Raw genomic sequence first — 24687 nt, forward strand, 5'->3', positions numbered from 1 at the left:
CCATTTACATTCAGTGATCACATTTATTGAGAGTGTTGTCACTGCAACAACTTGAATACTTTCTTTCTTGTCATCAAATAAATCAACCACAAACCAGAAAAGGAATGGACAACAAAATGAGTGTCAAAGACAAACAGCAGTATCTATTTAATTTTAATATAAATGCAAGTTACACAATTTCATGATCCATCAGTTTGTAAGAGAAGGAAACATAGAAATTGATGCTATTATTTCCCCTCAGAAAATCTAAAAGGTGGCATCCAAGCAATTCCCATTGTAGCTGAACTTCATGACATCAGAGGTACAACACTGAAGCCAGGCTCCCAAAATCTCCCACTGCCAATGAAGCTGAGAACAATGTGGGTTTTCAGAACCAGGTCTTTGGAGTGGCTCCATTTATTTTTTAAAGTGCATAGTCTGTAGGGGAGTACATGTGAAAATAAACTGGACTTGTCTTCTTCCCAAACACTACATCTCACTTCAAATTTCAAATCTGGTATAACACTGGCCCAGAACTGGGATAATACTGTCATAATTATTAATTGCAAGTTTCCATGGAGTCATTGAATAATGGACCATCATTTGCTTTCATGTTTACCTCAGGTTAGTGTAGTTCTGAATGAATGAACCGAACAACTAAGTCAACACAAACTTCTGGACACTTCAGAAATGACAGAGAAGAAACAAGACATGTAAAAACAGAAGGGTAATTTTGCTACAATTAAAACACAAAGGCTCACAGAGAAATTTCTGTTGTTCTTTTTCTGATGGAATAAACAGGATCAGTGGAGTTCAGTTTGGATCCACACCAAACATCCTTCAGGCCTATCAGTGGTCTGGTACCTTTCTATGCTACCTCTACCACTCAGTACATTTTCCAACTAGCTTACACCAGGCTTACAACTGGGAGTATTATTTATATCACACCTGCACTGTACTCATTTACCTCTTCTACACCTACCTATGCATCCTCCAGGGCTTTAATGCCAGCTCCTCCTGACCCTCCTTCCTGCTGCTCTGCTCTATTCTACTGGCATGTTATAAAATGTCATCCTACTCTTCCACAGCAGGTAGAAACACTTAATAGCCTGCATGAAATAATATGCAAATGGAAATAAAATTGCACAAGGCACAACTTGGGAGCCTGAGACAGGAATTTGTTTCCAGGGCAATAGCTGTTTTTCAGCAGATGCTCACTCTTTTGCAAGGCAGTTGCATAACAGCACAAAACTGGAACTTTTCCTTATGTGACTGGGCTCCTCTGCCAGGGAAGGATCATGAAAATTCCTGCCCCAGCTAATATCTGTGATAATAGAACAATTAGCAATTGAAGCATGGTACAGCCAAATTGAAAATATTTGCCTGTATACTTGAAATCAGTTTGTGTGGTTCCAGCCTTCTAGAAGCTTAGAAAAACTCAGAGGCACCATAGATTACCAGCAAAATATCCCTACAGAATTGAGATAAAAGTTAAATCAAAACACATATTAGTCCTCACATTCTGTGTGACTCCTTGCAATATGAAAATGGCAATATCCCAGTCAGGCATGTACTAAGGGAGGTACTGAGCAGAAACCCAGCTGGATGGAAATATGGTTATTACATAAACCCCCAGTCAGAACTGTGCCCTTAGTGAAAAACCACCGAGTCTGAGGGCAAAGGAAGGTGGATTGCAAGGGGTAAAAAAAGTGGTGACTTCCAGTGAGCTGGAAGGGAAGGTGTGTCCTGGAGGTAGAGTTGGGCTGTGTGCCTTGGAGGCTGAAGACAAGGTCCCTGTCACTGGAGCACTGAAACCCACAGCTGCATTTAAAGTACCATCACAGGTAAATATGATGCCAGAGTCCATTCTACAAACTGATCTATTTAACACCAGAATGAATTATCCCTCTAAAAACCACAAAATCTACACACAGGCTTTTGCTACAGAAATAATTAGAGAGGAAAGGCATTGATTCCAGAATGATACCAAAATATGGAAAGATACCCTTGTTAGCATCACTGCAAACATCTAATACTTGCTGTTACAAAAGAGAGACATTTATTAACAATACTGCAAGTATCTAATACTTGAAATTAGAAGACTTTAGAAATTAGTCTATTGCCGAAATTTTACTTTTCCTTCTTGAATGTTCTAGAAGGGCCACATGTAAATATGATTGGTGCCTTTCTTGTTAGCACAGGATTCAGGGAAACTAAGTGCAAACGATTTTCTTGGCCTCACTGGCATTGTAGTCTTCTCTCTTTAGTTACCAGCTGACCACGCATCATAAACAAATTTTGCTGCTACTGTGTCTTCAACTGCCATCCCTGAAAAAGAATGGAAGTTTCCTTCAAACAGTTATTCAGCTGTACAAATAATTTTGCTTCAGAAGGGAACAGGAAGACTCAGGAGATTATCTAACTGGACAGGAACAGGAATTATTTCCCATCCCAAACACCTGCAGTGTTACATTCAAAGTCCAAAGCCATCATGCATTGTTGGGTGTGCTGTATGAAGTTAATGTAACAGCAGGAATCTAATTTTCAGTGTTCATATCACAACTGGGTCCTTTTGGAGATGTCATGTAGCTCAGAGCATGGCAATTCATGCCCAGTGGCACCCTTTCCCCAAGGCCAGCCCCACAGGACAGTGTCACATTGTCCCAGGTCAGACAGACCCCACGGGTGGAACAGCGGGGCAGTCGGGCTGCTGCTCTATTAATAAATGCTGCACTCATGTCTTGAACAACTGTGAAATGGAAAATGGACTTCTATTGTTTGCCTGCTTTCCTATCACTTTTCATTACATCAATCCTGCTAGATAAACAAGAAGGGAAATAAAAAGGGAAAATGCAAATCACAGTCTACTTTCTTGTGGACAGTGCATTGCCACAGCGGTTCTGAAGATGATCAGCAGCTTTCCCACGCATGGGGGACCTAATGAAGAACAAGGCATTGTTTTCTGTCAGCCTTGGACACAGGAGGGGCTGTTCTTACCCAATGATTTAAACACTGTTGTTTTCTCAGGCAGGGCTGGTTTTGTACCCTTCAAAACCTCCCCCAGCTCAGCAAAAATCTCCGCCTGTGAAAAAAAAATACATATTTATACAAAAACATAATACCCACACATACATTAAGAGGAAAAAAAACCCCTTTTCTTCTGAATGACTTCAAAAGAAAGAACTCCTCCAGTGCTGCATCCAAAACTGATTACTTTCCATGGTGAAGCAGATCAACATTCAGACAAATTATATAGAAACTGGACTGAAATCAGAGGAGCAGAATGGTTTTCAAAGCAAAACAGCTGGCAGACTTTCCTCAGACAGTAAGTTTTTTTACAGAGGATAGCTTGTTACTTGTCCAACAAAACACATGGGATTCCACACACATTACCATATCTGGAGCTCTTATGTTAAACCTCAAAAGTGTAAATCATATTTATTCTGCAGACACATTAAAAGAGAAAAAGAAAACTCCATTGAACCTCAAAGAGTCCCTGCTGGCAAATCTGTGCAGACCATTGTCTGCTTGGCTTGTGTGGTCCATTCTTTGGGCTGGTCCATTCAGTGTCAATCACACTGAAGTCTCAGGGGAAGAAAGTTACAGGTCTTACTAAATAGATTTGAAGAATATTTATGATGAACAAACACTGCAGGAAATGTAAGTCTTTCAACAGCAATACATTGTTATCATCAAAAGCCAGTGCTGAAAACATGCTACTGTAATATGGTGTCATATAATGGTAGATAGAGAGGTTGCATGGCTTGGTCACAGACAGAGCAATTGCAGTTTGAAACCACTTCATCCTTCAACCCTGCCTGGAGAGTGTCAAAAACTACATTTGATGCCCTAAAGGTTTCAGTGCAGGTCATCATCAATACCAACTCATTTCAAATGCAAGCCAATTGCCACAAAAATAAAGCTCATAGTTTTAGAAAGCCTTACCCCTGATAAAATAACATCTCCTGATTCTGTAAGAGCAGCATCTCTGGAATCCACAAACAGAACAGAATTCTTCATCAGCTCATCATCCAGTTCTCTCCAGTCTGGTCTGCTTGCTCCAACAGCTAAAGCAACAAAACCAATGAACTTGGGAGCAATGTTTAAAACAAATTCCAACCACATTTTGTTCAAAAGACACGTGTGAAGTAACAATCAACACTATTATGGAAATGTAATGTACAAAAAGATCCAGTGTTAGCCTTGGAGAAATACTGATTGATAGGACAACAGAAAAACATTCAAGATTTGTTATGTCAGTAAGACATCCTTATCAGACAAGTCTAAGTAGCTGAGGCAAAAGAAAATCCTCTCCCTTTGTCTGTTACCTCTTATACCCTTGTTTTCATCAGATCATTACCAAATTAATTTTACACACCTTTATTAGATTATCACTTACCCAGAGAAACTGAAAACAAATCATGGAGCTTAATTTTTTATACACAGCACCAAGATCATTTTCAACTTGTTTTGGGCTTAAAAAAAAAGCAAACAAAAAACCCAACAGAAACTAAAAGGACTACCCAGTTATACTGTATTCAGATATTTTTTACATGCCCAGCTGTTAAGGAGCAATAAATTTGCATTTGCCACATTTGCATTTGTTGCTCAAATGCCTCTTCAAACAAATGGTACAAATGCCTCAATGAAGGGTAAAAAATGGCAAGGAAAGGAGAGAGGTCTTTGTGTCTGTGTTGCCTCAGTGACTGTGGACCTTAATTGATTTTGTTGTATTTCTGACTTCCTTGCCATGACACAACACAGACAACGACTTTCAATGACAAAGGACTAAATTGAGTTTGAAAAATTGGTAGGAAGCTGCTGGAATGTGGGACCTTTCTTTAAATTGCTCCCTTTCAGAACTTGCTTTTGTCTTATTACCAGGCTATCTGGAAAGTGCACAAGGTCATCTGAAAAAGGCCCACAATTCATGAAAATAAACAAACAAAGGCACATCCAGAGACTCCAAACAATAGTGTGGCAACATCATTACAAGGCAGGCAACAAAAAAAGCACCCCTCCAAACCTCACTATAATTAGAGGTTAAATTTTGATGTTCTTAACTCAGTTATTGCATCTTCATAACTCAAGTAAAAAAGTAAATTGGTGTGATCAGCCCCAAAAGAAACAAATAGAGGAGATTACAAAATTGGTGGAAGAGAAGATGACACCACCAGGGCAATGTAACAATGAGCAGTAACTACTTAGAAATAAGAACATTTGTATGGGTTATTTAAATGGAGAGCAAGGTGAGAATAATGACAACATGAGGGCAAAGATGATGTGTCACCATCATATTTTCTGGAAAAAGCCCTTTGCCCAGGAGTCTTCTCCTAGGAAGCTGAGAAGCCTCAGAGAAAAAGGAAAACTATACTATCTCATTTGCTTCTCTGTGTTCTGCTGCTTTGGAATGTGGTTTGGACACTGTTTACCAACAGGTGCATGTTTGATTGATTTCATGTGAATTGTTTTAACTTAATGACCAATCACAGCCAGCTGTGTCGGACTCTGAGGAGAGAGTCACAATTTTTTCATTAGTATCTTTTAGCCTTCTGTAAGTATCCTTTCTCTATTCTTTAGTATAGTTTAGTACTCTTTAGTATAGTATTCTTTTATATAATATAGATCACAAAATAATTAATTAGCCTTTTAAGAACATGGAGTTAGATTCATCATTTCCTCCTCCATCTGGGGAAGCCCGAAAATGCCACAATGATACACCACTAAGAGAAAAGAGCACATGGGAAAAGAGCAAATCCCATGCTCTAGCAAAAATCTCCTGCTGGATTATGCAGGCATTCTGACTCCAGGAGGACAGGGCTGGGAAAAGGGGTCCTCAGTAAAGAGGAGAAGTCAAAAGGTAAAGAACATTAATTCTATGGAGCACAGAGAACTGCTTCCCAACAGATGGTGATGCTAAACAAAGTGCTAATAAACACCTGCTGTACACAAGAACCTACCATTGATGTGGGCACCTGGCTTCACCCAGTCCCCGAAGAGGATGGGAGCCGTTGCCATGGTGACCGTCACGATCACATCCGCCCCTGTCACCGCCTCCCGGGCGGAGGAGCAGACCCGCACGGGGCCGCCGGCAGCGCTGGCAAACTGCACCGCCCTCTCCTTGGTGCGATTCCATATCCTCACCTCCGGGGGAAAAACACAACAAAGCAAAGACAGATCAACCTGGAGAGCTTCTCCTTGCCGAAACAGAACATTTCATTTAAGTTTTTAGTAAATAGTTAAACATCTCCTAAAGGCTGGGGGTTTTTTCCCCTTTAATGTTATCATACAAGTAAGTTAATTTCAAGAGTGTTCAGCTACATTTGAATGCCTGTTTTGTGATGCTAGAATAACATCTCCTTGTAGAGGAGATTATTCTTATAAAATGCAAATATTTCTGAAAATTACATTTAAAGGAAAGTCACAAAAAACTTATCCAAGTATGGCATATACAGTAGGATCTTCTCAAACAAAAAGCTATTTGAAACAACTTTGATTCCAAACTTTTCTTAAATACCAACACTTGAGCAAGAAATTCTTGCTGATCTGACTACTCTTGAGTTCTGTAGAAACAGAACCAAAATATGATTAATCTTAACTTTTATGGTGGAATGACCATGGCTGGATACCTGGTGCCCACAAATCTCTTTCATCACTCCCCTCCCCAGCAGCACAGGGAGAGGGAAGAGAAAAGAAAACAAGATGGAAATATAAGTGGGTCAAGATAAAGGCAGTTAAATAAAACAGAAACAAATGTTGGAGAGACAGCCTTGATGCTGTGTGAGCACTGCTCAGAAGCAGCCAAACCACTGGGGTGTTATCAGAGCCCTGGAGCTGCCAGTGCACAGCACTGTGAGGGCTGCTCTGGGAACAGGAGCTCCATCCCAGCCTGACCTGATACAACTTCACTGGCTGTACTTTTTTACAATGAATCCTGCAACATGCTAGAGAAAAATAAATGTATCTTGTTAAGATGTGCCTGTTACCTCTTTAAATGTGAACAGTTCTGTGAAGATATCATAATGGCTGTATGCTTGAACACCAGCTCCCAAAATGCACAGCACTTCTGCAAAAGGTGGCATTAACAACTGAACAGTACCAGGAATAAAAAAATCAAAAGAGAATTTGTAAGGACAATATATTAACAGGCATTACAAATATATATCAAAATACTACAAAAGAAAGTAGTATTGTTAATCCTTTTAAACAACAAACTAGTACATAAACAAGTATTCAACAATCACTATATATATTGGGCCTTTCTTTTAATGCACAAGCAAGCATCAGTAGCACCAAAGCACATCTTGGCTTAATTCCAGTGTTGAATTGTCTAACTTGAAATTCAGATTTAAGATGCAACAGCATGAGCAGCAAGTTCTGGGGCCTCAGCACACTCCAATATTTACACACCCATGTGGCTGATTAAGTGTAAAATCACAGTGCTGGTGTTCTGCACTGGCTGAAAGCAGGGCTCAGAACCCCAAAAACCATCAGGACTGAGAATGGCAGCTGCACAGGTAAACTGGTCCTGGCAGCCCCACACTAACCCACCTCTTGGCATTCACTGAAGCCATAAATCACACCACAAGCATATCCTGGCACTGCAAGAGCCATAATGCACAGACATTGTAAAAGTAGGGATGGTTCTGAGGAACAAATAATAAAATTCAGTTCCACAATTGTTTTTGGCTTTCTGGTTTAGTTCTCGTCTGTGATTCACCAGCACTTGGCAAAGGGGAAGTCAGAGCTGCTGGAACCCAGCCCCAACTCTCCTTGTGTCTTGTTTACGCATTTGCTGTGGCCACTCGCTCCTGCCTAAAAAGCTTTAGAATTGTCTGGGCTCTCAAGGTTTATTCTGCTACTAACAAATGGAGAAAAATCTCATTGATCCCATTTCTCAGTAGTAAGAATTTGTTTTAATGTGCCTTTTAAAGCTGTGAAGCCCTGATTTCAAAGGTCCTTTGTGTAAGAGGGGTCTTTGAAAAGCAAATGCCATAAAAACAAGATGACAAATATGAGCTAAACTCAAACACTCCTGAAAATTTCCAAAAGAACAGATGACAATGAAGGATCTGATCTTGAAGTACCTTCAGCAGCCAAGCTCCTTTGAAGCCAGCATGGACTGCATGAAAACCATAGACCTGACCAAATACAGAATGGCCAAAATGAATGAGGTCCTGTAACCTCCTGTCCAAGGAGTTCATTGTAAATCACTCTGTCCTTTGGTTCAGGAGAAGCTCCTGGGGACAGGTCCTTCACTCAGTTTTACGGCAGTGTAGCTCCATTGCCATGGATAGAGTCATCCTGGCATGAACTGCCCCTCACAAAATGGTAAGATCAGCCTTCATTCTGATGCAAAGCTGAGGAGTGACAAACAACACTATTTTTCAGCTCTGGCCCTCTTCTTATTGCCTCAGCCTTTGAGGTGAAGGCTCAAACCCTGCTGTGCAATGCATGGCCACTTGCTCTCTTCCTGATATTAGCAGCCCAACCAAAAATAGCATTTAAAAAAGAAACCCAACACAACAATTTCCAACTAAAATTTCAGTGATATAAAACAATGCACAGCCAGATATACCTCACCTGTCTTTAGACACTGATATTTATGGCCATGGTCAGGGACAGTCATCTGGACACCCTCCAGTGACAACAGAGACACTGACAGACAGACAGACACCTCTGAACAAGTTATCCATCTATACTGGGCATCATCTATCTTAAAAGAAATGGAAATGTGCCTTTCCCCTCTTTTTACAGGTCCAGTGCCACCCACCTGTCCTGTACCAACAGCAGTTGGCATCTATCTAAATAAAATTCAATGTGTCACCACAACTACATCACCCAAAGCCATAAAGGGGCATGTTAACACAAACACACAAGAAAGAAAATACAGTGAAAGACAGTAAATTCCTAGAAGAGGGTGCAATAGAAGCCACAAAAATATAGCTCAGATTCCTTCTCCAATCACACACAAAGCGTAAAAGCCAGACATGACTGACTCAAAACAGTGAGTTTAAGTTTTCCCTGAAAGTGCATATGTTATGATAAATCTAATTTAAAGCTGTATTGGATGAAATGGCATTTGCATCATTTGCTGTAGTTATTTTATAACTCCAAGCCCCACTTAGAGAACAGAAGACACACCTTGGTAGCAATGGCAGAAACTGCAGCTGTTCGTTTTGCTGTGATGACACTGCCATCCAGGACCTTTAAAAAAATTCAAACAGATTGAAGTGAACACTGAAAAATTAATAAATACCAAACATTCTCATCCAATTTGTAATGATGTGATGTTACAGATATAAAAGATATACACATGTAGAAGTCAGCAATCATTATCATAGCAACCACAAACCATACAAAGTCACGTTTAAATGGGCAGCTCCTCTGTTTATTCCAGTTCTACCACGTCATTCCATCAGCACAAAAGGAGTGAAAATGATCAGAGAAGAGCCACCTCTACCTCACCCAGCTCCTGATGCACTGCACTTCCCTGGCTCTCAGGCACAGGGAACACATATGACTCCAATACTCTGTGCTCCAGGAAGAGCAGGGAGCAGTGCAAGCTGGCAGTGGCTCCCCACTCTGCACTGTCCTGGTCTGTACAGATGGGTGACAGGGAACCACTGAATTTCCCAAAAATGTTTCACACATGGGACACTCCTGCTTCAATGACCATTGGCTACTGCATACATATTAATTATGGGGCAAAAAACTCAAGGGGTTTGGTAGAAGAACCCAAGATAGTTTTCTTGACCAGTTTTGTCCCTTTAATAAATCATTATTATTAAATTGCAATGGAAATCATCACTATTCTTAAGGAAAAAAATCTTAAATTCTTTAAATAAAGTAATCAGACTCTGAATACTAGTCCCTGCAATGCAAATTGTAAATCTCTTTCAACTTGAGACTTAAGATGGGTCAAGATCCATTTTTACATAGCAATGTAGGGGGCATTTTTGCTTTCAAACGCAAGATAAACTTCTCCTAATCATTTCTCTCTTCCAGTTCCACTCTGAGCTATCAGATTCAAATCACAGGCAGCAGTAAACAGCACGGAGAGTACAGTTTAACAGAAACGAAATACAGGCAGCTTTAAGCCAAATCCTGTTGGTAAGCTCAGGCCAATTTACACCAGCTTCAGCTTCCAAGTAGCAGAAGTGAGACCTGACAGCATGAGCAGAGAAGAACGCAGGACACACGAGACTTACAGCTTTCAAAGTGCCATTGCTGGGGTCAAACAGGAGCACAGTCGCCTGGTGGGAAGGCACAGAGGAGTCCTTCAGGTGCTCATAGAAAGTCACCAACTTGGTTGTCAGCGCATCGTCCGCAGCACTGTACGCGGGCATGACTCCGAGGTACCTCGGGGGAGAATTTCCTGCGTTACTCGCGCACCGCTATCACGGCAGCTCACAGCCAGCGACCGTCACACCGCTACCGGCCGCTCAATCGGCAACTCGGTACCGAGGGCCTTTTCTGATGCCCCAAACCCGCCCGCCCGCCCGGCTCCTGTCCCCGCCGTCCCTCGGGCAGCCCCGCCGCGCTCTCACCCGCCGTGGCGGGGCACGGGCAGCACGGTGCGCACGGGCTGCACCACCCCGCCCGCCGCGCCCCCGGAGAAGTTGGCCAAGGCGGCCTCCAGCGCCGGCAGCAGGAGGCTGGCGCGGTGCAGGTGCTTCTCCACCTCCTCGGCGCCGATGAACACGGGAGGAGTCGAGCCCATGGCGAGAGCCGGGGGACGGGACAGGACAGGATGGGGTAGAATAGAATAGGGTAGGATAGGACGGGACAGGTTGACGGGACTCCGAGAGTGCGACACAGAGCACCGCCCGCACCGCCGCTAAGAACTCGCCGGGGCGGCCCCGCTGCCGCCGGCCCCGCCGCGGAACCGCCCCGCGGAACCGCTCCTGGCTCCGCCTCCGCGCCCCACGCCCCTCAGGGGCGCGGCGGACATCGCGATGTCCGCGCTGAAATCGGCTCCGGTGCCCCGGGCATTGCCGTACCCGCGGGCATCGGGGCTGTCCCGCCTCACCCAGGCAGTGCTCGGGGGGAAGGCGGCTGCGAACTCCACGGAATGGCCCTGACATAGGTTGGGCACAGCCAGCCTGGGATCTCGCGTCCTGAGGGACAGTCCGTACGATAGCCGCCAGCGGCACCCGGCGCCCCGAGGGCTATTCCGGAGGGCCATTCCCAGGGCACATTCCCGAGGCATATGCACATTCCCGGGGCACATTCCCGAGGGACCGTCGCACCGGGACCCCGCCCGCCGCAGGGTGTCACGGCCCGCAGTGCCCGGGAGGGGGCGACACTCCCGCAGGTGCGCAGCCCCTGGTGCCCGCTCGGTGGCGCTGTTGCCGCCCGGCGCGCCGCCCGCCGGAGCAGTCGAGTTCGCGGTGCGCTCGCTGGAAGGTCAGCGCGGCGCGGGGCGTGCCGGGAAGGCGGGGTCTTCCTCCGGGGCAGCCATCTTGTCCTGGCCGGGGCCGAGCCGAGGGGCGCGGGACAATGAAGGGGTTCCCGGTGGCCGCGCGCTCCCTCTCGGTGAGCGGGATCCGGGCGCGTTGTGCGCGGTGCGGGAGAGGCGCAGCTGGCGGTGACAGCCGCAGCTGGCGGTGACAGCCGCTGTCTGGGCCCGGGGGCTGCGGGCGAGCCTGACCCCGGCCAGCCCGGGGCGGTGAGCCGGGCGGTGGGCGGCGGTCGTGGCTGCCGGGCTGCCCGCGGGGTCCGTGTGGGTTCCGGGGTCGGGGCCGGGCCGGTGGGTGGGCGGCGCGGCGGGACGGCGGCTGAAGGTCAGACAGGCCCCGGGCTTTGGCAGAGCCGCCCCGGCAGCGGCGCACGGTGCACGGAGAGAAGGGAGGCGAGGGGATCCCGCCGCGCTGCAGAAGCTCCAGCTGCCTGAGATGAGGCGGTGCCCTTGGCATTGCCCCGTCCTAGGGGCGGGCGGCCGGGGGGCAGAGGGCTTCTCCTGCCCAAAGGCTCTCGCGGAGCTGGCGGACAGCTGGGTAGGACCTGTGCTGGATGCGCGCTGGAAATGCGCTCCAGCGGGATGGAGAATGACCTCTGAGTGACAGCGTGTGAGTTAGTTTTAGGTATGCGGTAGTGGTTCATAAATAAGTAGAGTTTAAGACTAGGTCTCTTACCAAACCCTTGGTGAGGGAGCAAAGGAGGTTTTCCTAGATTCATACAATGAACAGTCTCTGGTGAAGCAATGGGAATTACATCACTGACATCGGTACAGCCCAGTGCAGTGGTGTTTCTGTCACTCGGTTTTCACCTTGAGATGCATGAGAATTAAGTTATCTTTTAATGAGAGTAATATGTAAATTTACTAGTATAAGGAACTTCTAAAGCTAGTGGAAAGTAATAGCATTTCAGATTTGAAATCAGCAGTCTTGTCATTTCTGTAATTTCTGTTGCCAGCTGCTGAATGCAGGGCTCTTGTGGTACTCACCTCTTCCTGTGAAGGACTGCTTCTGGTTATTAAAATCCTAGCATCATGGAATGATTTGAGTTGGAAGGGACCTCAGAGACTCCAGCCCCCTGCCATGGGTAGGGACATCTTACACTAGACCAGGTTGTTCCAGGCTCTGTCCAACCTGGCCTCAAAGACTTCAAGGGATGAAGCATGCAGAAATTCTCTGGATAACATGTTCCAGTGCCTCACCACCTCACAGGGAAGAATTTCTTCCTAAAATCTAATATAACTCTGTGACAGTTTAAAATTATTTCCCCTTGTCCTGTCACTATGTGCCTGTGTAAAAAGTCCCTCTTTATCTCTTTCAAGAGCCCTTGAAGGTACTGCAAGGCTGGAGTGAGGTCTCCCTGGAACCTTGTCTAGGCTGGGCCCCCCAGCTCTCTCAGCCTGTCTGTGTAGCAGAGGTGCTCCAGTCCTTTGATCATCTTCATGGGCTCCTCTGGACCGATTTTAAGAGGCCCTAACTGCAGTCTGGGGACTTGCCTACATGTCACTGTTTTTACTCCAGTGTTCGAAGTCCTTCATTGTATTTCTACTTTAAAGTCTGATTATTTTTCAGTATTTAAGGAAATTTGACGAACTAATTAAGGGAATCCATTCTCTTATGCTTTCTCCTTTAGAAGAGATTTTACTCACTGAAAGTAGCTCCTAAAGTTTCATCTTCACCAACTGCAGCAAAGGTGAAATTATCTCCAGCGTCTCAGGATCTTGAGGTCAGTATAAAAATACAAGTTGGTTTTTTCCCCCTCTCTTTTAAATTTATTTTTTAAAACTCGGTCAAAGCAGAGCTGTGATAGTACTTCCACTGAATGAAAACAAAGGTATTTTTCTTTTTAATACAGATCACAAAATTACCAAATGGCTTAGTTATTGCATCTCTGGAAAACTTTTCTCCTGTTTCAAGAATTGGTGTGTTTATTAAAGCAGGCAGCAGATATGAAACCACCAGTAACCTGGGAACTACTCACCTGCTTCGTCTTGCATCTAATTTGGTAGGTGTTAATTGCCCTTGTTATTATGTTGACAGTAGGTGAAATGGTCAAAGTTTATTATTGCAAAAATAAATGGTATGGTAAAATTTAATGTAAGAGATCTTAGGAAGTGGAGAACAATGTACAGTGGTACTTGGTTATGTGGTTCAGTGCGGGAGAAATGATAGTGTGTCCTGGAAGATGGGAAGTAATACTCATTTATAATTGTGCTTTCCTCTGGTATCTTAAACTACATATATATATATATATAGAGAGAGAGAGAGAGAGAGAGAGAGAGAGTGAGTGTATATTTGTATTCAAATATACACATAACTAATTCTATTTAAGCTGCAGTAATAATTAGTTCAGGTGGTTGATACAAACTCAGTTTTGTGCATTGTGGAATAATTCTGAGTAGTTTCTCTTAATGCTGCCATCAACTCAGTATCTGTGTTTTAAACAGCTAGAATTGTAAGTTGCCCTTTTTTTGTCTGTTTAATAGACTACTAAAGGAGCTTCCTCCTTCCGGATCACTCGTGGCATTGAAGCTGTTGGGGGCAGCCTGAGGTTTGTACCCACATAGAAAGATAATCTGTGTTGCTGAGATGCACAGGAGCTCTAGGACTGAAGGAAACATAAGACAATAAACACAAAATGTGTAGGTGGATAAGCTCAGCGGGGTACTTGAATAGTGAATGTTGCCAAGGAAGATATTGTACTTTTTGTTCTGTTAAGCTTCAAGGATGAGCTCATGATTTGTATCTTAGAAACACCTTTCAATAAACAGAATATAAATATTGTGCCCATGGAAGAAATATAATTTGTCTTGGAGCTTAATTTTCTTTCTGCCTTTGCAGACTTTAGGAAAAAGTTATTCTCAAAGTCAGTAGATTGCTTTTTCTTCCTTCATCTTTTGTGAATAGATTGCAACCTTGGGAGCAGTACAGACAGTAGTTAGCTGTTGTGAATTGGGGGTTTTAAGCCTAGAAAACAAGACTAAGAGGAATAAAAGAGGGATTTCACTGTACCTGCTTTCTTTCAGTGTATCTTGAAATCATCCAGTAAGATCATCTTATCTAGAATTTGGTTAAAAATAGAGTTTTATGACTCTACCCTTTTTCTGGTCCTATCAGTAACAAATATGTTGAAGGAAAAGGGAAGCATCAACCATATTTTCTGCCCAAAGAGTAATTTCTAAATTGCTTTGTTTAATACATATGCACTTCTTTTCCCATGTTTTGTTATTCAACCTCATTTGTTGTTTTACCTTGAATTATTGTGGTATCTTAAATTCTGATGGTCACAACTCACTTGTTATTTTTTGAATATTATTACTTGAATACTGAAGATGTGAGTTTTAATTAAATCTATTTCTGCTCTGTATGTGTTTAAACAGTCATCCCAGACAGATTTAAGGTTAAGTAGTTACTGCAGTCTGTATCTTGATGAATTTGATCAATGGGGAGTATGTGTGGAGATTCACTTCTGTGTTCTTTGCTGCAATGGATTTTGGTTTTTTTCTCATGCAGTGTGCACGCAACGAGGGAGAAGATGGCTTACTCTGTTGAGTGTCTGCGAGACTATGTGTAGGTATCTGGGTGGGCTAGAAAGGGAACTACTGCCTTCTTCAACACTGCTTGGTGGTGAAGACCTGTCATTTTACAGGGTGGGAGGAATATCTGTTCTCATGCTTTTGTAATAAATCAGTAAATTACTATATTAATATTCAACTTCTATGTCAGGTTACTGAGCATACAAATGCTACAGAATGGAATTCTCCTACTTTGTACAGCAGTGCTGATAATTGCTCTGGCTTGAGTGATGTGTTTTGTTGTTGACATGTTGCTTGCAGATTAATTTGAATTGCTTTCAACTGCAGAAGAAGCACATGTTAGTTGTGTTTAATGCCTTTGTACCTTTTTTTATCTAGTGATACAGTGATGGAATATCTCCTGAATGTCACCACAGCACCAGAGTTCAGACCATGGGAAGTAGCTGCTCTTCAGCCACAATTAAAAGTTGATAAAACAATTGCACGTCAGAATACTCAAGTTGGTAAGTGTATTTTTTGAACCAGTGTATTGGCTCTGCAGGAGTTCCTTCAAAATAAAAAAAGTTTCCATTTTGCTCTGTCACATGAACATTGAATTTTTCAGCTTATTGATAGGTATGCTCTTTCTGGGGTTATGGAACTTTTCTTAATACACAGGTTTTTCCAACCTGTGGTAGCATTTAGCAAGTAACATGCTGAAGACATCTTACACCATTCTCCTTGACAGCTTCCATTTTACATTTTTATTTCTTCTCAAGTACAACCAAAGAATGTGCAAGTCATAAGTGTTGTTGACAATGTATTTGCAGAAGCTTGTGTTCTGAAAACCATATTTAGGTATTACTCATAGCTGTGAAAATAGTATCCTACAGACTTCTTGAATTTGTATGGTTATTTTGGTATAAAAACAGTATGTATTTTCATTACACTGAAAATGGGTTCCAGCTTTAGGGTTGTAAATTTAGATTTCTGTGTTTAAGGGAAAACAAAGAGGAAACACAACACAGTCTCACTCAGATCAAGCCTATTCCAGCATATGTTGTGTTATTAACTCATACTCCAAGATCACCCAGGTAGTTCTACTCAATAAACAATAATTTGTACCACTCTGAAGCATATTTACCTTTGTAACCCATTGAAGGTGACAGTGTAATGTTGGAAAAAATCTGTGGCTCATAACTGAAGTGCTGCTATTTTTTAAAATTAGTCGTAATTTTTTTTTTAACTTATATCAACTGCAGGTTGGTTTTCATAGTAATGTAATATTTTCAGTTAGTTATGTTCAGAAACAGAACTATAAAGAAAGGAATCTTTCTCTTGAGGAAAAAGTGTGAGCAAATATAAGGAGAATATCAAAACAGGAATTACTAGAATGCTATTGGAATGCAAAAAAACTGATGAGAAGACACTGACATCCTTCATCTGAGCAGGGAGATAGATGAGACACCTCACAAAGCTACAAACAGTATTCTAGAGAGCTGTTCTTTCTGAAGAACAAGGGCTGCCTACAGTGAAGATGATAATTAATAGGATGCTGCTCCCCTTCTTCTAAACACTGATTGCATTTGTAGCTCGCTGTTGAAGCCAAAAAGTGTTGAGCATCTATGTTACTATATATATATAAGTTTATTTTGGGTACTGTTTAGTAAGTTAAAGAACAGAAGGCCTCAGGCCAGATTGCTCTAGCCCAAGGATTTGGAAACTTCCCTATGAATTGGATTATTCCAGACCTGCTTTTGAAAATTGTATGGTCCTTAAAGTGGAGCACAGCTCCTTCATTTAGTTTCATTCATAACCTTCATTACATGTGGATCTTGTGTTAATTATCTGAAACTGTTCCTCTCAGGAGTGCTGGAAAACTTGCATGCTGCAGCTTATAAAAATGCTCTGGCAAACCCCTTGTATTGCCCAGACTACAGAATTGGAAAAATTACTTCTGAGCAGGTAGGGTTCTTTGTATTGTGCTAAATGTCTGCTTCAGTTTTTTGTCAGGAATAGGTGGTGAGAGAAAATTATTTTAGTATATATACAGCCAGTATTTACTACCTTATTAATCTGGTGTTGAAATAATTTATTTCCATGCAACTTTTAATACTGGGTACAGAACTGATATTTTTATTTAAAAAGATGGTTAATGTCAGTGGCTTACTGTTGACAGTAAGGCTGTCAATGAGATGCAGGTGTTCTTGTGTAAAATGGCTTTGCAGTTGTCACTGGGAAATGCAATAAAATTACATTCTATAGACAGTTCCTTTTGGAAGCTTTGGAATTTGCTCTAAGAAGTCTAAGGGGCTATGTCAGAAACACACATGATTTTTGTTCTTTAAACAAAATACCCTAAAATTTGAATTTACTGTTGCAGCTCCACCATTTTGTACAGAACAATTTCACAAGTTCAAGAATTGCTCTCGTAGGAATAGGTATGTATGTTCCTGAATGAACACTGCAGGTCCTATGGGAAAACTGCAGGAGAAATTGGAGTTCTCTGTAGAAGTAAACTGTTACCATAGGCTTCACTTTTATTGAACTGCTGTAGCTTTTCAGTGGCATTGCAAATACTTGGTGTTTTGCAGGTGTATATCACTCTACCTTAAAGCAAGTTGCAGAGCAATTCCTAAATATCCGAAGTGGATCTGGTACTCCTGGTGCAAAGGCTGTTTATAAAGGGGGTAAGGATGTTTCTTTATCTATTCTGAGTGACTGATTTTCTGTTTATAAATAGTAGTATTCAAAGTTACAAGTGAAAAATATACAGTTGCACTAAATCTGGGCATTGGAAGTGACAGTTCAGGTGCATATCCCATTTAAATAAGCAGAAGATTCCACCATGGAAAGTTCTGGGATAAAACTGAACCCAGCTCTTCAACAAAGTTTTACCTGGGACATCATTTTTTTCTATAAAGTGAAAAATAAGCTGCCAAATGGTTTCTCTTGGCAGTTTTGCTAAAATTCCTGTAAGAGTAGGTGAATGGCTGTCAGGAAATGGAGGCAGGATTTCTATTTAGGGAAGATGTGTTAAATGTTGTAAGTCAAAGCAGTGTGTAGCCCTTTCAGAGCAGCATCTCGGACCATTACCAACAGCTATTATTTAGTTGGAGTATTAGATGTCTCTGTAAAGATATGAAGGGGAAAAAGAAAGTTTCCAGCATTTAATATTAATATTTGACTGGAATAACTTCAGTTTCTATAAGCCAGCATAAATATTATTATGAACAGAAAGTACACTATTTTCTGGATATTTGTTATGTGGAGACTCTGGGTATTTGTTGAGTTTTATCATCTCACACTGTGTGTGGTTCAGGGTCAGGTTCAAATAAGGCATAGCAAGGCACTGGGTTGTGTGCTGGCAAGAAAAATTTTGAATGTTAGACTTTTTAAGAATTACCTTCAGCCTCATGCTCCCTTCCTGAGGAGGCATGCAGTAACTTCAGGCCTTGCTCTTCTCTTGTTGAAGGGAAATGTTTCTTTCCATGCCTGTGAATGTACAGTAGTTTCTAATTGAACACTCTATTACCTTTTTTCTCTTGTATTTCTAGGAGAAATCAGGAAACAGACTGGGGATAGCCTTGTCCATTCTGCTATTGTAGCAGAAGGAGCTGTTGTTGGGAGCCCAGAAGCAAATGCCTTCAGTGTCCTTCAGTATGTTTTGGGTGCTGGGCCCCTTGTCAAGAGGGGAAGCAGTGTTACCAGCAAATTGGCCCAGGGTGTTGCTAAAGCAACCAGCCAGCCATTTGATGTAAGTTCTAAGGATTTTGGAACTGTAGTCTAGATTTTGGAACTGTATTCTGATTTTTAAGTAAAATGTGTATTATCTTTGAGAGGTAACTACCTTCAGCTAGAATCTTAATCGGTTCATTCTTGCACACATTACAGTGTATCAGGGAAGGGCTCCCAGTCTGATCTTTTCTCAGCACAGATGGAGTTTAGCTTCTTGAATTACAGTATTGTAGACCCTAATAGTAATTATTTTCTAATGCTTGAATTACTCTGATACTCAATTAATGATAATGTTTGTTTTTCAGGTTTCTGCATTTAATGTTAATTACTCTGATTCTGGGCTCTTTGGGATTTATACCATATCCCAGGCTCCAAATGCTAGGGAGGTGAGTTGCTGATTATAATTTAAGCATTAACAATATAACCTTCAAAGTAGTGTTTTGATTTGAGATTGTGACTGATTCATCTAAAAAAAAAAAGGAAATTCATATGTTTTTCATATGATTTCCTGTATAAGAATGCTGCATATTCAGTTATGACTTAGCTCTGTTAGCTGGGAATGAGACTTGCTTTATGGGAAGGACAGATACATAATATGAACTGAAGTTAATAAAATGCCTTGAATTGCTGACTGTAATTGCTGATATACATTTGTAAGCCAGAGTATATAATGAAGAACTGTCTCTTAAAGCTGGCAGAACTGAGCACTTACATGAAAAATGTTGAGACCATATAAATGAATGCTGTGGTGCAGTTAAAATCCACACTGGTTTTTGTGCATTTCTGGGAATACTTTACAGTGTTTTTAGTCTTGTTATAAAACTGCTCAGAATTGTGTTCAGGCAGACAATCCTTGCATTGTCAGCTGCTCTTCCCTTGAAGTTTCCAAGATACCAGATAATAGAAGTAATATGTTGAAATTTGATGTGGGAAGAAATCTTAAATGATTTCCTTTTCCTCAGGTCATTAAAGCTGCTTTGAACCAGGTGAAGGCAGTTGCTCAGGGTGGTGTCACTGATGCTGATGTCACAATAGCAAAGTAAGTCTGTAAAGAACTCTCATGTGTGTAAAGAGAATTTTCTTAACATGCAGCTACTTGTGAAACATACAGACTATTCTGTACAGCAGAGCTTATCCTGTAATTATTTCCATGGGAAACTACTCACAGTCCTGCATTAAAACTGAGCCCCTGTTAATATTTTTTTGAAATCTGTACTGATTCTCCAGTAGTGTTATTTCCTAATAAAAACTTGTTAGAGAAGTGTTAATATTTTCTGAAGACTGTTTCAATGTAAGAAATTAGCAAGTGTCAGCAGGTGCTGTCATTTTAATCATACTCCGTAGTATTAAGATGTGTTTAAATTAGAATCCTAAATTGCATTATTTAGGTAATTCCCTTTACAGTTACACTGAGCAATTCCCAAAACAATTATAATAAGCAATCTGTGCCATCTTCAAAGAAAAAGAGTAATGAGGGTTTGCAAGTGTAAAGCACTGAATTTGTGATGGTACACCAGTGCTGGAAATACCTGCCCCAGGAACATTGGGGGAGGGGGTCTCCAAGTGGTGCTAAACTGCATTGAGCTTTTAAAGCTGCAGTTGTGCAAAACAACAACATAGTACAGAATCAAGTAGCAAAATGAAAATCTTGTGTGTTGCAGGTATAAAATACAAGACTCCATGTAAAGCATAGTCACCCAAAATATGATGGCCTAGACATGATTGGTTCTGCCTTAGTCACTTGTGGCTAAAGGTGGAGTCTGGACTTCTTATACTGGCATTATTTGTTTTGTGTGTTGTGGGTTTTGTGGTTTTTTGTTTTGTTCTTTTTTAACAAAGCTGCCTAGCATTAGGGAGTTACATGTAGTGCTGCTGTGGCTAGTTTTCTTTTTCTTTTTTTTTCTGGAGTTTCCTTTCTGGAATGGCTTTATACATTTCCTATATTCCTCCTTTTCCTTTATTGAAAAAAAAAAAAAAAAACCAACAAACCCAAACCCAGTCAGTTCTATTTGCAGAGTCTGGCAATTCAATCAGAAATACCAAGCTACTTAATAATGAGCTATTGGAATAAATAATTTTCTATCTTTTTGTTGTCAGAATAGAAGGATTGGCTTACAAAAATAAGGTTTTCATATGTAGCAGTGATTCTGCATGAAACACCAAAAACATAAACTCTTTTAACAAAACATGGAGCTATTACAGGAGTAGCCTGAGCATTTACATTCACTGCTTCTTTGTCACTTAGGACAAAATTGCTCTGCATGCAACTGTTCCTGATAGTTTGTCTAACTGCACTGGTTACCTCAGACAGAAAAATTCCTGAGCTAGAGGTCTTCTGACTGTGTGGGAGGACAGTAGGTGTTCAAGTACCTGTCATTTTCATGCTTGGTCTGTTTGTGGTGCCTCTTTCCTAACCACAGAATCCTTCCCTATTAGACAAGGGACACCTTTCAAAATGGAATCTTGAGAAGTTCAAAAGGACCAAAACCTCATTGTATTTATGGGGTGGTAGGGAAGGTAATAGCAGGGCTTCCAAGCTTGCTCATTCTTGATGCTTTCTTTGATGGCAGAAATCAGCTGAAAGCCAACTATTTGATGTCAGTGGAGACCTCAAAAGGGTTGCTGAATGAAATTGGCTCCGAGTCCCTGGTTTCTGGCACACACACATCCCCATCTGCTGCTGCTCAAAAAATCGACTCTGTAGCCACTGCTGATGTTGTGAATGTAAGTATGTGTCAGCAGCCACAGGTGCTCCTTGATCACTGTGTCAGGTTTTTTATGGAAAACTGATGCTCATTTCTGTGTGTTTATAAACACACACATATTCTGTCTTTAAAAATAGAAAAGGCAGCTCATTTATAAATCCCAGCTGGGTATCTTTTGATGTCTTCACTTACTTTATTAACAGAAGACTCTTTAATACACTGTAAAACTAGTGTAGCTGGGAATTACGTAAAATTCTCATCTTCTTCACTTAAATTTACCAAAACTGCCAACTAATGGTCATGGAAAACTTCATATTAGTTCCAGTGCAGGTGATGCTGTGTCAAGGTTTTTAGGATTCCTGAGTCTAGAATAATGGGTGTGTTTAATAAAACAATTAAGCTTTCAGTGATAAATAGATGTAACTTTGTTGCTACTGCACATTATTTTGTTGCTTATATGTGAAGCTAATTTCTAAAAATCTATCGTGAAGAGAAATTCTGAGATAAAAAATTTGTTTCTTCACAGTCATTGCTTATTTGTATTGCAGCAACTAGCAATAGCTTTAGTAGTAGTGAGATACACTGTATTTTATGGTGTAATAATTATTCTAGGAATAACCATTTCTAGAGTTCATGCCTTTTATATCCAACTGTATCTGCTATTTCTGTTCACATTATAAAGTAATGAGCAGCTGCATTAGAAGCAATTAGATTTATACAGCAAAGGAGGCTTGTTTACCTGATGGTGTATTATAGTAGTGCCAGGATTTGTTCTTTGTTTCAGTAACTTGAAGCTGATGAGTTGAGTAGCATCAACTCTGTTGTAGTGAATATTTCCTCATATCCACTTTCCTGATTTATTTTCAGGCTGCAAAGAAGTTCCTCAGTGGGAAGAAATCAATGGCAGCTTCTGGGGATTTGGGAAATACTCCTTTTCTTGATGAGTTGTAAAAACAAATCTGGGATGGATTTGATTCAAGATGGACCTGAGCTCTAAGTCACTTATGTTCTAAATGAATTACTACTAACTTGTTATTTATGAATTCAGTTCTTTCAGAAGGTTAATCTGGAGTAATTGTGAGCTTGCACTCATCAAATAAAGTGCTGAGTTCATACATTTTGTGTAGAAGTTTTTTTTCACTGAAAATGGTATATAAGAGGCTGATAAATCTGGCTCTGTACAGTGCAGGTAAAAACCACAGTGCAAAAAACAAGATGAGTTTTGATCAATGTAAAAAAGGTAAATATGTAAAAAATGATCACCACAAGGAAGGCAAATGCAGTAATTACCACTGGTTAGCCATATATTCTTGCATATTCAGGAAAAGTTCTTGATAGATTGTCTCTGCCATCCTTACATGAATTCAGAAAAGAGACTTGCCTTCAAACAAAGCTTGCAGTTCCTGCTTGTTTGGGACTAGCAGAGATTCTGTTTCTCCATGACTTCTCCACAAGTAGCACTGGAAGAAGCCTTTGAGGGGATTAGCCTTGTATAGCTAATACATCATTTGAAATCTCATAGGACATAATTTTTTTTTTAATTCTAGGCATATATTAAAAGAAAACAGATACAATACATCATAAGAAATTGAGGCTTTGAAGAAGCCACGTTTTGAGCTGTTCTGAAGCAAAGCCAAGTCTTACAGACAGGATGCATGTGATCCACAAGGGCAGGAGGAAGAGGTCTCAGCATGGAGGAGGTCAAACACCTCTGGCTTGGAATGCAGGATTACACAGTGCACCAGCATCACTGTGGAGTGCAGCATCTCCCTGTGCTGCTCAAGTGTCTGGCCTGTATCAGCTATTTGCAAATTGCTGGTAACATGAGTGAGCTCACCACACTAACTGTGAGGATTTATACTGAAAAGCATCCAAGTCTGTATCATCATCACTACTGGACCCAGAGTCATCCTCATCCTCAGTGTTTTCACTAATACTGGAAAGACACTGCATGCTATTACTTGAACATGCAGTAATTCCCATAGGCATTTAGTTAGCTATTTATGGGATCTTCATTTTTTCAAATGCTTGTTCTAAAGACAAGTTCTTCAATTCTGAAGCTCCTCTAGTATCAGACATTCTATTGTCCATTGTCCCTTGTGTACTCTTTCCTTTGGTCTTTTTCCACAGTCCACAGAAAAGCAAGCTCTTCTTTTTCTGCTCTTTCAGCATAGTAAATGATTGATTTAAACATAAAGGTTTAATCTCCTGGAAAGCCCCTTGCTGTGTGAGCTTCCTTTCTGCTGTTCTAGCCTAATTATCTCATTTTAATACTTGTGTTCCTTTGCCTGCCTCTGAGGTTTATTTCTCTTAAAACTCTGTGCCTCAGAAAAACTTGGAACTGCCTTGTAACCCATCTAGATTAATTCTGCTGCCTGTATGGACCACCCTTATCACTGAGAGCAAGATCTTCTTAAAAGTTGTCTGCCATGACTCTCAGGAAAAGTGCTTTTTTTTTCCTGTTTAATTTAAAAAGTCCTAATCTTTTAATCACCTTTTGGGAGTTCAATTGATTAAGAAACAAATAAGCTTTGTACAGGATTGTAGCAAGAGCTCCATCTTGGTATCATCACCTGATTGTGTCTTGATGTGTTTTTACACTAATGTCCATTACAAATGGGCATGGCCTCTGACTTCAGGGGTTTTATTGCCAGCCAGAATTAATGCTCACAGAGGAGGGAGGAAAGGACCTTAAGAGACATTGTCAGGAGCAGCCAGAGGTTAAGCAGGAGGTGCCTGCAAGAGCTGAGGCATTCCAGCAGAAAGCAGACACTGAAGATTTTTATGGAGATAAAAACCTCTCTTGCACCATTGAAGGTATTTTGAGCAAACACACACATCATGCAGCCCTGTCTCTTCTTGCTGGCATGGAGAATAGGACATGCATGCCTCTGTGCCAGTTTGGTGAGTAACTGTAGGATTTTAAGACATTAGTACCTCCCACTACCTCTCTTAAATTCTGCCTCCTCCTAAAGTCAGCAGAGTGGCACCAGCTTGTTCACACTACAAGCAGTAATAAAACTGTTCTTTTGGGTTCCAATTTGAAACTTTTCAGATTATACTCATCTTAATCAGATGAAGAGAAAAAAGTCCATAAAGATAAAATCTAATTCACTGCAAGAAAAGCTTCTAAGTAGTGCATTTGTGCACCTTACTTTTCTCAAGCCCCATACTCTGTGCATTGGTATTAATGCCAAAATCAGTGTGCTGCTTGTGTTGTCAGTAAGAGATGGAGCTTCTACAAAATGCTAGATTTTTTGCAAAATTTTACAGCTTTAGTCCTAAACAAAG

General features: G+C 41.3%; 2 protein-coding genes across 3 annotated transcripts; one reads left to right on the top strand and one right to left on the bottom strand.

The window, feature by feature from the left end:
• Nucleotides 1–117: 117 nt before the first annotated feature.
• On the bottom strand, nt 118–10851 carry CRYM (crystallin mu). Its single transcript, XM_066560510.1, has 8 exons — nt 10530–10851; nt 10191–10341; nt 9124–9186; nt 6966–7067; nt 5940–6123; nt 3925–4046; nt 2977–3061; nt 118–2307 (listed from the first exon to the last, which is right to left on the bottom strand). Exons 1-8 carry the CDS (start codon nt 10700–10702, stop codon nt 2243–2245), a joined length of 945 nt encoding a protein of 314 aa, XP_066416607.1. The 5' UTR covers nt 10703–10851; the 3' UTR covers nt 118–2242.
• Nucleotides 10852–11128: 277 nt separating this feature from the next.
• On the top strand, nt 11129–22513 carry UQCRC2 (ubiquinol-cytochrome c reductase core protein 2). 2 transcript variants are annotated; one of them, XM_066560508.1, is made up of 14 exons: nt 11129–11296; nt 13072–13164; nt 13294–13443; nt 13925–13989; nt 14952–15008; nt 15353–15477; nt 16821–16918; nt 17337–17394; nt 17548–17643; nt 18511–18710; nt 18997–19077; nt 19654–19730; nt 21262–21415; nt 22264–22513. In XM_066560508.1, the coding sequence occupies exons 1-14, from the start codon at nt 11192–11194 to the stop codon at nt 22345–22347; spliced, it is 1443 nt and encodes a 480-aa protein (XP_066416605.1). In that variant the 5' UTR covers nt 11129–11191; the 3' UTR covers nt 22348–22513. The 2 variants fall into 2 exon arrangements, with proteins under 2 accessions (XP_066416605.1, XP_066416606.1); XM_066560509.1 differs by lacking the exon at nt 11129–11296 and adding an exon at nt 11399–11517.
• Nucleotides 22514–24687: the final 2174 nt, after the last annotated feature.

This window comes from Molothrus aeneus, chromosome 16 (genome assembly GCF_037042795.1).
Source record: "Molothrus aeneus isolate 106 chromosome 16, BPBGC_Maene_1.0, whole genome shotgun sequence".
Lineage (NCBI taxonomy): Eukaryota > Metazoa > Chordata > Aves > Passeriformes > Icteridae > Molothrus > Molothrus aeneus.

Coding starts and splice junctions, on each gene's coding strand:
- CRYM (XM_066560510.1), bottom strand. CDS start 10,702: ATGGGCTCGACTCCTCCCGTGTTCATCGGCGCCGAGGAGGTGGAGAAG. Junction 10,342..10,529: donor CCCGTGCCCCGCCACGGCGG/GTGAGAGCGCGG, acceptor TTCTCCCCCGAG/GTACCTCGGAGTCATGCCCG. Junction 6,124..6,965: donor AACTGTTCACATTTAAAGAG/GTAACAGGCACA, acceptor TTTCCCCCGGAG/GTGAGGATATGGAATCGCAC.
- UQCRC2 (XM_066560508.1), top strand. CDS start 11,192: ATGCACATTCCCGGGGCACATTCCCGAGGGACCGTCGCACCGGGACCC. Junction 16,919..17,336: donor GAAAAATTACTTCTGAGCAG/GTAGGGTTCTTT, acceptor TTACTGTTGCAG/CTCCACCATTTTGTACAGAA. Junction 19,078..19,653: donor AGGCTCCAAATGCTAGGGAG/GTGAGTTGCTGA, acceptor CCTTTTCCTCAG/GTCATTAAAGCTGCTTTGAA.